The 14,120-nt window shown below is 39.3% G+C and overlaps 1 protein-coding gene across 1 annotated transcript; it reads left to right on the forward strand.

Annotated features, from left to right (window-relative positions):
- The first annotated feature begins 283 nt into the window (after positions 1-283).
- Positions 284-14,050, forward strand: acsl4b (acyl-CoA synthetase long chain family member 4b). Its single transcript, XM_052104533.1, has 15 exons — positions 284-397; positions 1,747-1,981; positions 2,082-2,259; positions 4,296-4,405; positions 4,490-4,628; positions 4,993-5,143; positions 5,533-5,656; positions 6,012-6,083; positions 6,417-6,556; positions 8,494-8,663; positions 8,783-8,857; positions 8,953-9,147; positions 9,248-9,362; positions 12,625-12,782; positions 12,974-14,050. The coding sequence occupies exons 2-15, from the start codon at positions 1,751-1,753 to the stop codon at positions 13,129-13,131; spliced, it is 2,016 nt and encodes a 671-aa protein (XP_051960493.1). The 5' UTR covers positions 284-397; positions 1,747-1,750; the 3' UTR covers positions 13,132-14,050.
- Positions 14,051-14,120: the final 70 nt, after the last annotated feature.

Consider the following 14,120-nt stretch of genomic DNA (forward strand, 5'->3'; position numbering starts at 1 on the left):
GGCTATTTGACTAAAATGATGTAATGTTCTTTCAAGTTTGAGAAATCGCTTTGTTCTTACGTGTTTGATTGTGTGAGTGGTAAAAAGGAAAAATTGTGTGTGAAGAGTGTAACCGACTCTTTGGTGTAACTGAACCACCTTCTCAATCATCCCCTCTACAAAACTCAGACACAACCAGAGAACTTCCTCATCGGTCCTGTCTTCTGATTGGCTGAGCCGAGCGGGTGGGCTCAAAATGAGGTTTAACTGGAACTGTGACTGTACTAAAGACATCCAATAACAAGTTAAGAGCACAATAGAGTGTGAGAGACGAAGAGAAAAAGGGAAACTCAAACCTCCTTGTCACTGTTGCAGTTTGCCGTCTGTCTGAAGAAGAATTTCTCAACTGTTTTTATTGGTAGGTAAGATTTTAGCCTCCTGAACTCTTCCTGAAATCTATTTTGACTAAAGTTTGAAATAATGAAGATACAACGTTACACTGTTTATCTGCAGTGAGAAGGTTATTAGAGTGATTATTTAGCAAGAGAGTAGACATGAAGTTTGTAGAAGTTTTACACTCAATTTAACATAGATATATGTGTAATTTTATCCTTGTTTAAGAACCACAACACATTTCTTTTTCTCAATATGAGAGAATGGATCAGAGAAACTCATATATGTAATGGAACAGTCATACTTTAGAACAACATATGTTAAGCACATTAATTTTTTTGGTATAGTTAAAAAGAGATCTGTTAATGTAACGTAGTTTGTGTTTGACTAGATTTATGAATAATAATAATAATAATAATAATAATAATATGCTCTCTATGTATTGTATGTAGACGGTATTCATAGAAGGAAAAACGTTTTGAATATAATTAAATGTTTGTCTTTTATCATAATTTTGTCCACTTAATTCCCACTCAAACTAACAATAGTTTCCACTCAAACTAACAATGAAAACATTAAGACACAAGTTAAAATGCTTAATAGACGTGATAGCAGTTGTTGTGTCTGAACCAGAAACAACCTCTCAACCTTTCAAAGTAATTCTTTAGACCCTTCATCTCTTTTTAATGGAGGGATATTTCTACTGTATCCTGCCACATAAAATGCCAATTTAAGGGATAGGTGTTGTGTGTCTGCACTAAAACAATAACAACAAAAAAATGTTTATCCAGCTTATGAATTTTGTATTTTTTTATTCACATATACTACGAAATGTGAATTACTTTGCATCTACATAAAAGCACATGTTGGACCAACAATATTCTAACAGTCAAAGAGAGTTGTTTGAACAAACCATTTCAAATTGAACAATGTTGCTGATTAGCGAGTTCCCAGTATGTATTGCAACATTAATAAATTATGCAGTTAGTGTTATAGGCTTATTTATTTCTGTTTGCTGAATTTATTTAAGCTGTTATTGTTATTTTTCGTTGCCACTGTTAGTTAAATGTTGTGTGGTGGAGTTGTTCCTGTGTCAGACTTGCAATCACACACATACATATCTAAATATCTCACCCTCCATATTTTATACTATTTTTACAAAATTCTGTCTTTTTTCTTTGCAAAACACATCTAATCATTAATTTCAGATGGGTGCAAAACAGTTTTTCGGTGTCTGGAGTCTCCCAGAGAGGGGTAACGGTTAAATTCTGTGTTCAGGAGACAATGAGAGCATTGTTTCTGGCCATGCATTGCTAGTTTTTTGCTCACTTGTAAGTTATGTTATATGTAAATATGTGTTTTGTCTGTTTGTAGCGTCATGTTGCCACAGGGTGAGAGAGCTCGGAGTATAAGTGGGCGTCCAGAGGGACCATATCGAGCCATAGAAAGTGTGAATGGTCTTGCCCAACAGGCCTTTGAAGATGTGGACACGCTGGACAAACTTTTTTTGCATGCTGTGAAGAGATTTGGTCAGGCACCATGTCTTGGCACCAGAGAGGTCCTTTGTGAAGAGGAAGAAATGCAGCCTAATGGGAAGATCTTCAAGAAGGTAAATCTCACTTATTAATTTGCAGATTCATTCATTTATTCATTCTGATCAACCAATCACAGTCCAGATACTAATGACAGTCCATATTGTGTGTTTGTAGTTGGTCCTGGGGGACTACAGCTGGAAGAGCTATGAAGAGGTCAGCCAAACGGTGGAATTCTTTGGCAGTGGTCTGGCAGCTTTGGGTCAGCGGCCATGTGATACCATTGCCATATTCTGTGAGACACGGGCAGAATGGATGATCACTGCACAGGCCTGCTTCAGACGCAACTACCCATGTAATACAAACACTCGCTCATTTTTCATCTCAATGGGGTCATACCATAGACTTCTAGTTTTTTTATAGACTCACTGAGCACTTTATTATGAACACCTGTACACCTACATATTTATGTGATTATCTAATCAGCCAATCTTGTGGCAGCAGTGCTATTCATAAAATCAGGCAGATATGGGTCAGGAGCTTCAGTTAATGTTCACATCAACCATCAGATTGGGGGAAAATGTGATCTCAGTGATTTCGATCATGGCATGATTGTTGTTACCAGACGGGCTGATTGTGTATTTCTGTAACTGCTGATCTCCTGGGATTTTCACACACAACAGTCTCTAGAATTTACTCAGAATTGTGCCAAATCCAAAATACATTCAGTGAGAGGCAGTTCTGTGGACAGAAATGCCTTGTTGAAGAGAGAGGTCAATGGAGTTCAAGCTGGATCAAGCTGACAGAAAGACTACAGTAACTCACATTACCACTCTGCACAATTTTAGAGTTCAGAATAGCATCTCAGATTGCACAACAAGTCAAGTCAAGTCAAGTCAAGTGGTTTTTATTGTCGTTTCAACCATATACAGTTAGTACAGTACACAGCAAAACGAGACAACGTTCCTCCAGGACCATGGTGCTACATAAAAACAACAAAGGACCAACATAGGACCACATGAGACTACACAACGAAATAAAATACCTATATAAACTACCTATATATACCTATATAAAGTGCACGTGCAAACATGTGCAAAAAGTACAGGACAGTACAACAAATTACTGACAATGAACAGGACAATAGACAGTGCAGCATCGACCAGTACTCAGTAGTGCAAAAAGATGACAGTTTCTAAAATGTAAACATAACATACTATGAGATAATGTTCTATGCACATAGCAGTTATTGAGGTAGCAGACAGTTATAAAGTGACAGTTATTAAAGTGCAACTCAGGACACGTGTGTGTGTCAAACCAGTCTCTGAGTATTGAGAAGTCTGATGGCTTGGGGAAGAAGCTGTTACACAGTCTGGCCGTGAGGGCCCGAATGCTTCGGTACCTCTTGCCAGACGGGAGGAGGGTAAAGAGTTTGTGTGAGGGGTGTGTGGGGTCGTCCACAATGCTGGTTGCTTTATGGATACAGTGTTTTTTGTAAATGTCTTTGATGGAGGGAAGAGAGACCCCAATGATCTTCTCAGCTGTCCTCACTATCCTCTGCAGGGCTTTGCGGTCCGAAACGGTGCAAGTCCCAAACCAGGCAGTGATGCAGCTGCTCAGGATGCTCTCAATAGTCCCTCTATAGAATGTAGTGAGGATGGGGGTTGGGAGATGTGCTTTCCTCAGCCTTCGAAGAAAGTAGAGACGCTGCTGGGCTTTCTTGGTGATAGAGCTGGTGTTGAGGGACCAGGTGAGGTTCTCCGCCAGGTGAACACCAAGAAATTTGGTGCTCTTGACGATCTCCACAGAGGAGCCGTCGATGTTCAGCGGAGTGTGTTCACCTTGTGCTCTCCTAAAGTCAACAACCATCTCTTTTGTTTTGTCGACATTCAGGGACAGGTTGTTGGCTCTACACCAGTTCGTCAGCCGCTGCACCTCCTCTCTGTATGCTGACTCGTTGTTCTTGCTGATGAGACCCACCACGGTCGTGTCATCGGCGAACTTGATGATGTGATTCGAGCTGTGCATTGCTGACATCCACAGTCATCCACAGTTGAATCTTGAGGCTACAACTGCAGAAGACCACCTCGGGTACTTTATTAGGACCACAGTGTTCCTAATAAAGTGCTCAGTGAGTGTACCTGGAATTACTATAGACTAACCCTTACCCACACCCAATTTTTCTTTTTTTTTCTCTTTCTTTTTTAGAATTAGAAAAAAAACAACAGTTTTGGCTTTATGTATCAATTTTCCATTTGAGGATGTCCCCAAAGGTCAGAATCAGTGGAGTAGTGGAGAGAATTTTGTTCCTTATGTGTTAGGACCCAGGATTTTTTCTCTAAATAATTTTCGATTAACATGTTTGCATTTTGCATATGTATGTGTGGGCAGTGGTAACGCTGTATGCTACTCTGGGAGAGGATGCTGTTACTTATGGACTTAATCAGTGTGGAGCCAGTCATCTGATCACCAGCACAGAACTACTGCAGACCAAACTGAAGGTATACAAACTCAAAACAGAAGTTTGTGTCTTTCTCTGTGTGGTTTGACTTGTTCATTAGTTTGTACTTTTTTCTCTCTCTCAGGGTGTTTTGAGTGCAGTGTCTGGGTTGCAGCATGTTATCTATGCAGGCTGTGGAAGTGTATGTCGGGCTGATTACCCACAATCTCTCACCATCCACAGTGTGCAGGAAGTATTGGAGCTGGGGGCAAAGCCAGAGAACTGTGAGTAAACCATAAAGCAACCTAAAACTTATTTTTAAAACAAACACACACACACAAACATATATATATATATATACTGTATATATTAAACATGTAAATAGTTGACATGAAATACTTTTGGAAAGTTGATATGTTCTGCAGTGTGAAATGCTGTAGTCCATCTGAAACTAATTATTTTTTAAATATTATTAAGAATTCATTTTGTCAGACCACAAAACCTTTGAAATTAACTAGAACCCAATGGTGATTTCAAGAAATAAAAATAAAATAAGATAAAATAATAAAACAGTTGTATTTTATGCAACTTGCACAAATTTCTCTTTCTCTCTCTCTCTCTCTCTCTCTCTCTCTCTCTCTATTTCAGTAAATGTAGAATATAAGAGGCCAGTTGCATCTGATCTTGCATTGGTGATGTACACCAGTGGATCTACGGGGCGACCCAAAGGAGTGAAGATGCAACACAGTAATCTGATTGCAGGAATGGCGGGTCAGTGCCAGAGGATCCCAGGCCTTGGGTTAGCAACACTAATAACATCACTAAATTAAAAGTTCCTGTAATGGATTAAGGGAAACCTAAACAGCTCAGATGTTGGTAAATACAGCCAGCTCCAGAGAATGGAGATGTGTAGACTAAAAATTGTGTACAAGAATTATGCATTTCATACCATAACACAATGCAATCACTGTTTAATTGTGTTAGGGTTGGGGTTAATATTATGGGTTGGGGTTAGGTTTGTTTGTTGGGGCTCACTAATGTAAGTAAGCAGGCAAATATCTGCAGTGCTCTGATTGATAGTGTTATTTTTTATTCTAAACAAATATTTTTTTTTGTTATAGACTTAAGTTTCAGCTTTCTTTCTTTTAAGTACAATATTCACATGAATAAATCTTAATGTGTTTACAGTTCACAGGACACATATATAGCTTATCTCCCATTGGCTCATGTGCTGGAACTGACTGCAGAAATATCCTGTGTGTCATATGGCTGCAGGGTTGGATACTCCTCCCCACTCACACTCACGGACCAGGTAACACACACACACACACACGCGTTGGTGCGGCTCTCCATAGACATAATGATCTTTATACTGTACAAAGCATAGATTCTATCCCCTAAACATAACCCTCATAGAAACCTTTTGGAATTTTACATTTTCAAAAAAAGGTTGTTTTTTTTAAGCCGTTTGAATTACAGGAAAACTAGGGGTGTCCTCATAGAACACATTTATAGCATAATACCCTCTTAATTACTAGTGTGTAACCTAAACAACTATCCTCATAAACCACAATAAACGACTCTCCCTCTCTCTCACACACACACACACTTTTCCTCTATTATATCTTCTCTGTGTTTGACCTGAGGTTTTGTGCTTCTGTGTGCAGTCCAATAAAATAAAGAGTGGTGGTAAGGGAGATTGCTCTGTGCTTAATCCCACTCTCATTGCTGCAGTCCCGGTAAGAAACTTCAAAAACTTTTTTCAGATGTTTATTTTTTGTGCAGATTCTTAATTTAAAAAGTTAGTTAACCTACTAAATGAAACACTTGTCATTATTTACTTAACATCGTTCCAAACCCTTATGACTTTCTACACTTTTTTTCCATACAATGAAAGTGAATCGTGAGTCTGTTAGTCTCTATCTTTCTACCCTAAATTTTCCTTTTGTGTTCCACAGAAAGAAAGTCACACGGGTTTACCCGTTAGTAAGATAATAATGACAGATTTTCAATTTTTGGGTGAACTATGTGTATTAACCTCAATATTTATGTGTAACTGTTTATATTTGTAGGAGATCATGGACCGTATCTGTAAGAATGTTAATGGGAAGTTAAGAGAGATGTCAGTGGTGCAGAGGACTCTGTTTAAAATGGGATACAATTATAAATTGCAGCAGGTGTTACGAGGAGCTGATTCTCCATTGTGCAACATGTGAGTCACTTAAACAAATTAGTGCTTTTGTGTGTGTGTTTGTGCAGTAATTACCTGTTCTGTGGCGTGGAACACCACAATCTAAACATTTTCTAATTTAAATTAATTTTGATTGGGAATGATAAATGGGTGTGTATGTACACTTACAGTCTTATGCAAAAGTTTAGGCACCCCTGACAATTTCCATGATTTTCATTTATAAATAATTGGGTGTTTGGATCAGCAATTTCATTTTGATCTATCAAATAACTGAAGGACACAGTAACATTTCAGTAGTGAAATTAGGTTTTGGATGAACAGAAAATGTGCAATATGCATCAAAACGAAATTAAACAGGTGCATAAATTTGGGCACCCCAACAGAAATATCACATCGATATTTAGTTGAGCCTCCTTTAGCATTAATAACAGCCTCTAGACGCTTCCTATAGCCTGTAATGAGTGTCTGGATTCTGGGTGAAGGCATTTTGGACCATTCCTCCCAAAACATCTCCAGTTCAGTTAGGTTTGATGGTTGCCAAGCATGGACAGCCCGCTTCAAATCGCCCCACAGATTTTCAATGATATTCAGGTCTGGGGAATGGGATGGCCATTCAAGAACATTGTACTTGTTCCTCTGCATAAATGCCAGAGTAGATTTTGAGCAGTGTTTTCAGTCGTTGTCTTGTTGAAATATCCAACCCCGGCATAACTTCAACTTTGTGACTGATTCCTCTACATTATTCTCAAGTATCTGCTGATATTGATTGGAATCCATGCAACCCTCAACTTTAACAAGATTCCCAGTACCGGCACTGGCCACACAGCCCCACAGCATGATGGAACCTCCACCAAATTTTACTGTGGGTAGCAAGTGTTTGTCTTGGAACGCGGTGTTCTTTTGCTGCCATGCATAACTGATGAAACAAAGATGGAGTTATTTGGTAATAACAAGGGGCGTCCCTTGTTATGGCCAAATAACTCCATCTTTGTTTCATCAGTCCACAGCACCTTCTTCCAAAATGAAGCTGGCTTGTCCAAATGTGTGTTTGCATACCTCAAGCGACTCTGTTTGTGGCGTGTATGCAGAAAAGGCTTCTTCCGCATCACTCTCCCGTACAGCTTCTCCTTGTGCAAAGTGCGCTGAATTGTTGAATGATGCACAGTGACACATCTGCAGCAAGATGATGTTGTAGGTCTTTGGAGGTGGTCTGTTTGCTGTTTTTGACCGATATTTTACTCGGCCTGCCACTTCTGGCCTTAACAAGAACTGTGTCTGTGGTCTTCCATTTCCTCACTATGTTCCTCACAGTGGACACTGACAGCATAAATCTCTGCGATAGCTTTTTGTAGCCTTCCCCTAAACCATAATGTTGAACAATCTTTGTTTTCAGGTCATTTGAGAGTTGTTTTGAGGCCCCCATGTTGCCACTCTTCAGAAGAGAGTGAAAGAGAACAACAACTTTCAATTGGCCACCTTAAATACCTTTTCTCATGATTGAATGCACCTGTCTATGAAGTTCAAGGCTTAATGAGCTCACCAAACCAATTGTGTGTTCCAATTAATCAGTGCTAGGTAGTTACAGGTATTCAAATCAAAAAAATGACAAGGGTGCCCAAATTTTTGTCTAATTTCGTTTTGATGCATATTGCACATTTTCTGTTAATCCATTAAACCTCATTTCACTACCGAAATATTACTGTGTCCTTCAGTTATTTGATAGATTAAAGTGAAATTGTTGATCCAAACACCCAATTATTTATAAATGAAAATCATGGAAATTTTCAGGGATGCCTAAACTTTTGCATATGCCTGTATATTGCAATGTGTTTGCAGCTTAACTGTGTACAATAACAATGTGCCAAAAAAACAAATGTAGTAAAGTAACCTCTTTTTCTCTCTCTGCACATGATTTTGATGTTTGTGGTGATGATGGTATCATTATGTGTGTATTTCAGGTTGTTGTTTAAGAATGTGAGTGCGTTGCTGGGAGGGTGTGTGCGTCGGATGTTATGCGGAGGGGCTCCACTGTCCGCTTCCACACAGAGATTTATAAATGTGTGTTTCTGCCCTGTGGCCGTAGGTTATGGCCTCACAGAAACGTGTGGAGCAGGAACTATCTCAGACTGTAAGTGCACATGCACACACACGCACACACAAACACAATGTGTGATATTCTTCTTGTATTTTAAAATGCTTTGATTCCTGTTCAAGCATGTTCAAGCTTGTTTTTCTGTATGTGTGTAGCTTCTGATTATAGTACAGGACGAGTTGGAGCTCCTCTAATTTGCTCCGAGATAAAACTGCGAGACTGGCCTGAGGGTAAGACACCCACACATGCATTCACAACTGCCATCGAGGATAATTTTACATTCCTTAACATTCAGGCTGCCTCTCTCTTTCTCTGTTCTTATTAGGTGGATACACTAGTGAGGACAAGCCGCATCCACGAGGGGAGATTTTGATTGGTGGGCCGAATGTTGCAATGGGATACTACGGGATTGAGGTGGAGGGAGAAAATGAAAACTTCTGGGTGGACGAGGCAGGACAGCGCTGGTTTTTTACTGGAGACATCGGGGAAGTTCATCCAGATGGTTGTCTGCAGATTGTTGGTGAGTGAGATTTGAATCATTGGACAAAGGAGAGCTGCTGTTGAGTTAAGTCAGAGATGACACACCAATCCTTTGACATCTTTCCACTTCCTATTCTCAGATCGTAAGAAGGACCTAGTGAAGCTTCAGGCAGGTGAATACGTATCCCTGGGGAAGGTAGAAGCCACCATGAAAAACAGCCCCCTTATTGATAACATCTGTGTCTACGCCAGCAGGTACACCAGAACCCTAAATCTCAGTTGATACTATTGCATCTTTTAGTAAACCATTATTATACACACCACAATGCTTTTTAAGTATAGATTAACCTGCACAAAACTATATATACATTTACCGAAGTCAATTACACTCAAGAGTTACACAAGGCTGAATGTTTGAATAATGGTATGAATCTGGTCCACGTTGCAGCTTATTCTTGCCAAGAACCACCCATTTAAACGGCAAGAGGTGTCTGACCAACATGTAAAAAAAAACACTTTTTTCATGTGACATTTAGGGGCAGATCAATAAGTGAAATCAGAACTACACTCACGGAGCACTTTATTAGGAATACTAGGGTTCTAATAAAGTTTAGTTTTTTTGGCCCCTTTTTCCCCCACAATTTGTGGTGGCACAGTTACAATCAGACAATCAGCCCGTGCAACTTATCGCGTGGCATGTTGGACGTGGTACTGCGGAGACTCAGCATGTGTGGAGGCTTGCGCTATTCCCCGCAATCACCACTTTCGACTTACCACACGCCCCATTAAGAGTGAGAACCACTATATTGTGACCATGAGGAAGGTAATCCATGTGACTACCCTCTATAGCAACCGAGCCAATTTGGTTGCTTAGGAGGCCTGACTGGAGTCACTCGGCACACCCTAGATTCAAACTCGCGACTCCAGGGGTGGTAGTCAGCGTCATTGCTCGCTGAGCTACCAGGCCCCTGGGTCCTAATGAAGTTCCTGACATGGTCTTCTGCTGTTGTAGCCCATCCGCCACATGGTTTGAGGTGCATTCTGCGCTATTCTGCTCACTACAATTGTACAGAGTGGTTATCTGAGTTACCATAGACTTTGTCAGCTCGAACCAGTCTGGCCTTTGTTGACTTCTCCATTCAACAAGTTTCTGTCCGCAGAACTGTCACTCACTGGATGTTTTTGTTTTTGGCACCATTCTGAGTAAACTCTAGAGATTGTTGTGCATGAAAATACCAGGAGATAAGCAGTTACAGAAATATTCTGTAAAAAAATTTAAAGATTGTGAACATGACATTATTACTGTTACATTTTACTTTCTAAAGATTACAAATAAACTTCAATTGAATTTAAAATGTTTTATATTTAAATATAACATTACTCTAATGAAGTAATGGCAGTTATTAAAAAGTACATATTTTCCAGAAAATAATTTAATATTAAAATAAGGGGGGAAAATATATTTTATATTTTATAATATTTGTTTTTTGCCGCTTTAGTGCAGAATATATATATATAAAAATGTAAATATAGCAAACAACATGTTGTCTTTATCAAATCTGTAACACTTTACAATAAGGTTCCATTCATTAAAATGAGTTAATGCATTAGGTATCATGAACAAACAATTAGCAATATATTGTTTACAGCAGGGGTTTTCAAAGTCAAAGACAGTGGGCCTCCCTTGTGACACAACGCACACGATGGCGGGCTTGACAAATATCAGAGAATCTTCACAAAGATTCTTGATAAATATTTTATTCTTTGCCTATTATTTTCAGAACTGTTTAAATAATGTTTTAAATATAATAGTTCAACTCAATACATTAGTTCAGGTTAATTCGAAATGTATTAACTTATGTTAACAAGCATACATTTTAAACATGTATACATGTTGAAATTGACATTAACTAAGATTAATAATTGCTGTAAAAGTATTGTTCATTATAGGTTTATGTTAATTAATGTTGTTAACTAATGGAACAAATGGAACCTTATTGAAAAATTTTACAATAAAATAATAAAAAATATTTTTTAAATCTGTCTTTATACATGAATATATATATATATATGCCTTTATATTTCAGGAGGGTATCCTTTGCAAAAGGACCATAATATTTTGAGGTCCTTGGCATCAGAAATTTAGAAAACTATTGTCCTTGTGGACTGATAAAATCTGGTGTACCCTGATTCATGAAAATTCCAGAAAAGCCAGCCATTCAAATTGAAACAGCTCTGCCAGTTTTGTGTGCAATATAATACAGGCAGTTAGTGAACGGTCCGAGACTAAAAGCCACATAACCAAACATATGTTTCTGACTCTGCCACTCACAACATAACATAATTGTGTGCCATTTAGCCAACATTTTTCATATAAAGAGATTCATAGCGCTCTAACTTCAGGATCTTCATGTTCTGATGTTTGCTCATGGAGGTAAGCATGCTGTGACAGGACGGTCCCTTATCAGGTTAATCAAGCCTCCGGGAGGGATAAAGGCCGACTGCGGAGGATTGTGCAGGAGAGAGAGATCGTTCGGCCTTTATCCCTCTCGGAGGCTTGATTAGCCTGATAAGGGACCGGGTGTGTAGAATCACGACCCGGCCTCACCCTCCGCCCTGTCACATTCCTCCCTCGTTCTCTCAGGCTGGGGAGCCCCCGGCATGACGTACACCCCCTTTCCCTGGGGAGGGTTGTGCCTTGGTCATCCCCGTCTACCTGGACGAGGGAGGGGACATGGGGAGGGGAAACAGAAATAATTAAATAGGGGGGGTACTTTCTGTAACAGTGTAGTACCCCTCCAAAAACACTGTAAAATTTAAACGATAGGGAAAAGGCCAATGCGGAGCGGCAGTGAGAGAGAGCGAGGAGAGAGAGATGGAAAAAATAAAACTTACTCGCCGGTTCTCTGATACACCTTTGCATGGTCCTTGATCACTGCTCCACCCTCTCAGGCAGACGACAGCCGCTCCTCCCCGGGCAGACCGGAGTCAGACTTATGATCTCTGGCGGAAAGAACGCCCCTCCGCGTTCACGGCGACTCCTGGGGACACTCCTCCGCCCCTGGCAGTGTCAGCAGTGTCGAGGACTCCGCGACGGGCATCCCGGTTTCGGTACCAGTGTAAAGCAGTTCGATGGAAAGGAGGAGGCGAGAACCGGCTTGATAATATAAATAATAGTTTAATATAAAACTTAAACAAAAGACAACAACACACACATGACGGACATGTCCGTAAACGATCTCTCTCTCCCGCACCATCCTCCGCAGTGTGTAGAATCACGACCCGGCCCCGCCCTCCGCCCTGTCACACATGCTTAAAGAGCGGGACTGTGTTAAACTGTTCATGGCTCAACACCTAGAACTCCACCTGAACATTTGTATTACATATCACAAACTATTAAATCACAAATAAATGCCATACAGTACAACCTAACAAGGTCTGGCAAAGAGATCACACCTTCTGACTCTAGACATGTTTTAGGTAAATTCTAATAAAGTCGTGTTTTATACCCAATTAGTGATCAGAACTACTTGATCAGCTTTGTGGTGCCCAATCAGAAGCAACTGACTGAGCTGGCCAAAAAGAATGGGATAGAGGGAGAGTGGGAGGAGCTTTGTAACCATGCCATGATGGAGGAAGAAGTACTAAAAGTCATCAAAGAGATTGCAGTCACCAGTAAGCTCTTGCTGTCATTATTTTTGCAATTTTATTACATGAAATTTATTACAAAGCTTATTACATGAAGTACAGCTATTTGAGAGTTTATGTGTGGGTTACAGTGAGTAAACTGAAGAGACTTTTATGTGTGTATGTGTGTATTTATAGGGCCATGGGAATAAACTCTGTTTCTGTGTTTGTTACTGTAGGTAAACTGGAGAGGTTTGAGGTTCCTCAGAAGATCCGGTTAAGTTCTGAGGCTTGGACTCCAGAAACAGGGCTTGTGACAGATGCCTTCAAACTGAAGAGAAAAGAGCTCAAACAACATTTTATAAAGGACATTGAGCGGTTATATGGAGCTAAATAATGCTCATGTACCACACATAGGAAGAATCATGCAAAAAGGCATAGGCTGAATGTTGTATCATGTTATATTGTTTTACTACATACCTCAAAGTATGTACCTTTATACTTAGTAGAAGTATGCCAATTGGGATTCACACTCAAATGAAAACCCTGCTTATCTCTGTAGTAGAAATACCATTCTGCCCCCTGCTGGAGGCATATGATCATTACTTCCTCTGTGGGTAAGAAACACCATTGATGCAATTGAATGCAAACCTTTTGTATTCTTCATATTTTTGTATTTTTAAAGGTCCCTTAAAGCAGCTATTGCTATTGAAAATATTTTGTTAAGTGTTCTACACTTATGCAACCTTAACTTGAAAGTGTTTATGTGAGGTAATGTCACACTTAAGTTGCTCTTTTTTTATTTGTGTTGATTGTTTGTTCATTTTGAGTCAGCTGTATGCTTGTTTGTTTGTTTTGAGTAAGGGGTGAAGTGGAGTTGAGAGTTTATTTCTGAAGGCTAGACTGGTAACAAAGTGCACCATTACTCAAGAACTACAGAAATATAACCGTGAAATGTTTAAACGACGGAATATAATGGAAGAATTGATGTGTATGTATATATATTTATATATATATTAAAGTGACATTCAGAATAGGAATTTTGCACACTTTTGACATGAAAGGGAAGAAGGTTTTTGTCTGAGTTTCATATCTAATGTATCAGTGCACATGAGGTACGTCATGGTCAAATAGACTAAAGAAAGCGCTTATAGCACCTCACATTCAGTATGTGCATTAGAGATAAAGCTGGGAAATATATTTTCTTTATTGCTGGAAATGTTGTTATATTGTCAATTCTTATCACTTTTGTTATTTAGCTCAACAAATTGTTTGTTGTCACTCCTGTCATTGATTTACTCTTTTTGACAAATAAAGCAAGAACCTTTTTATTAATTTGAAAGTCACATTTATGTATATTAGACCTGTTCATTACCTTTTCTAAAA

This window comes from Xyrauchen texanus, chromosome 3 (genome assembly GCF_025860055.1).
Source record: "Xyrauchen texanus isolate HMW12.3.18 chromosome 3, RBS_HiC_50CHRs, whole genome shotgun sequence".
Lineage (NCBI taxonomy): Eukaryota > Metazoa > Chordata > Actinopteri > Cypriniformes > Catostomidae > Xyrauchen > Xyrauchen texanus.

Bases quoted from the DNA above. Each gene is read 5' to 3' on its own strand.
- acsl4b (XM_052104533.1), top strand. From the start codon at position 1,751: ATGTTGCCACAGGGTGAGAGAGCTCGGAGTATAAGTGGGCGTCCAGAG. The intron at 4,406-4,489 runs GTATACAAACTC...TCTCTCTCTCAG, and splicing joins TACTGCAGACCAAACTGAAG to GGTGTTTTGAGTGCAGTGTC. The intron at 8,664-8,782 runs GTAAGTGCACAT...GTATGTGTGTAG, and splicing joins AGCAGGAACTATCTCAGACT to CTTCTGATTATAGTACAGGA.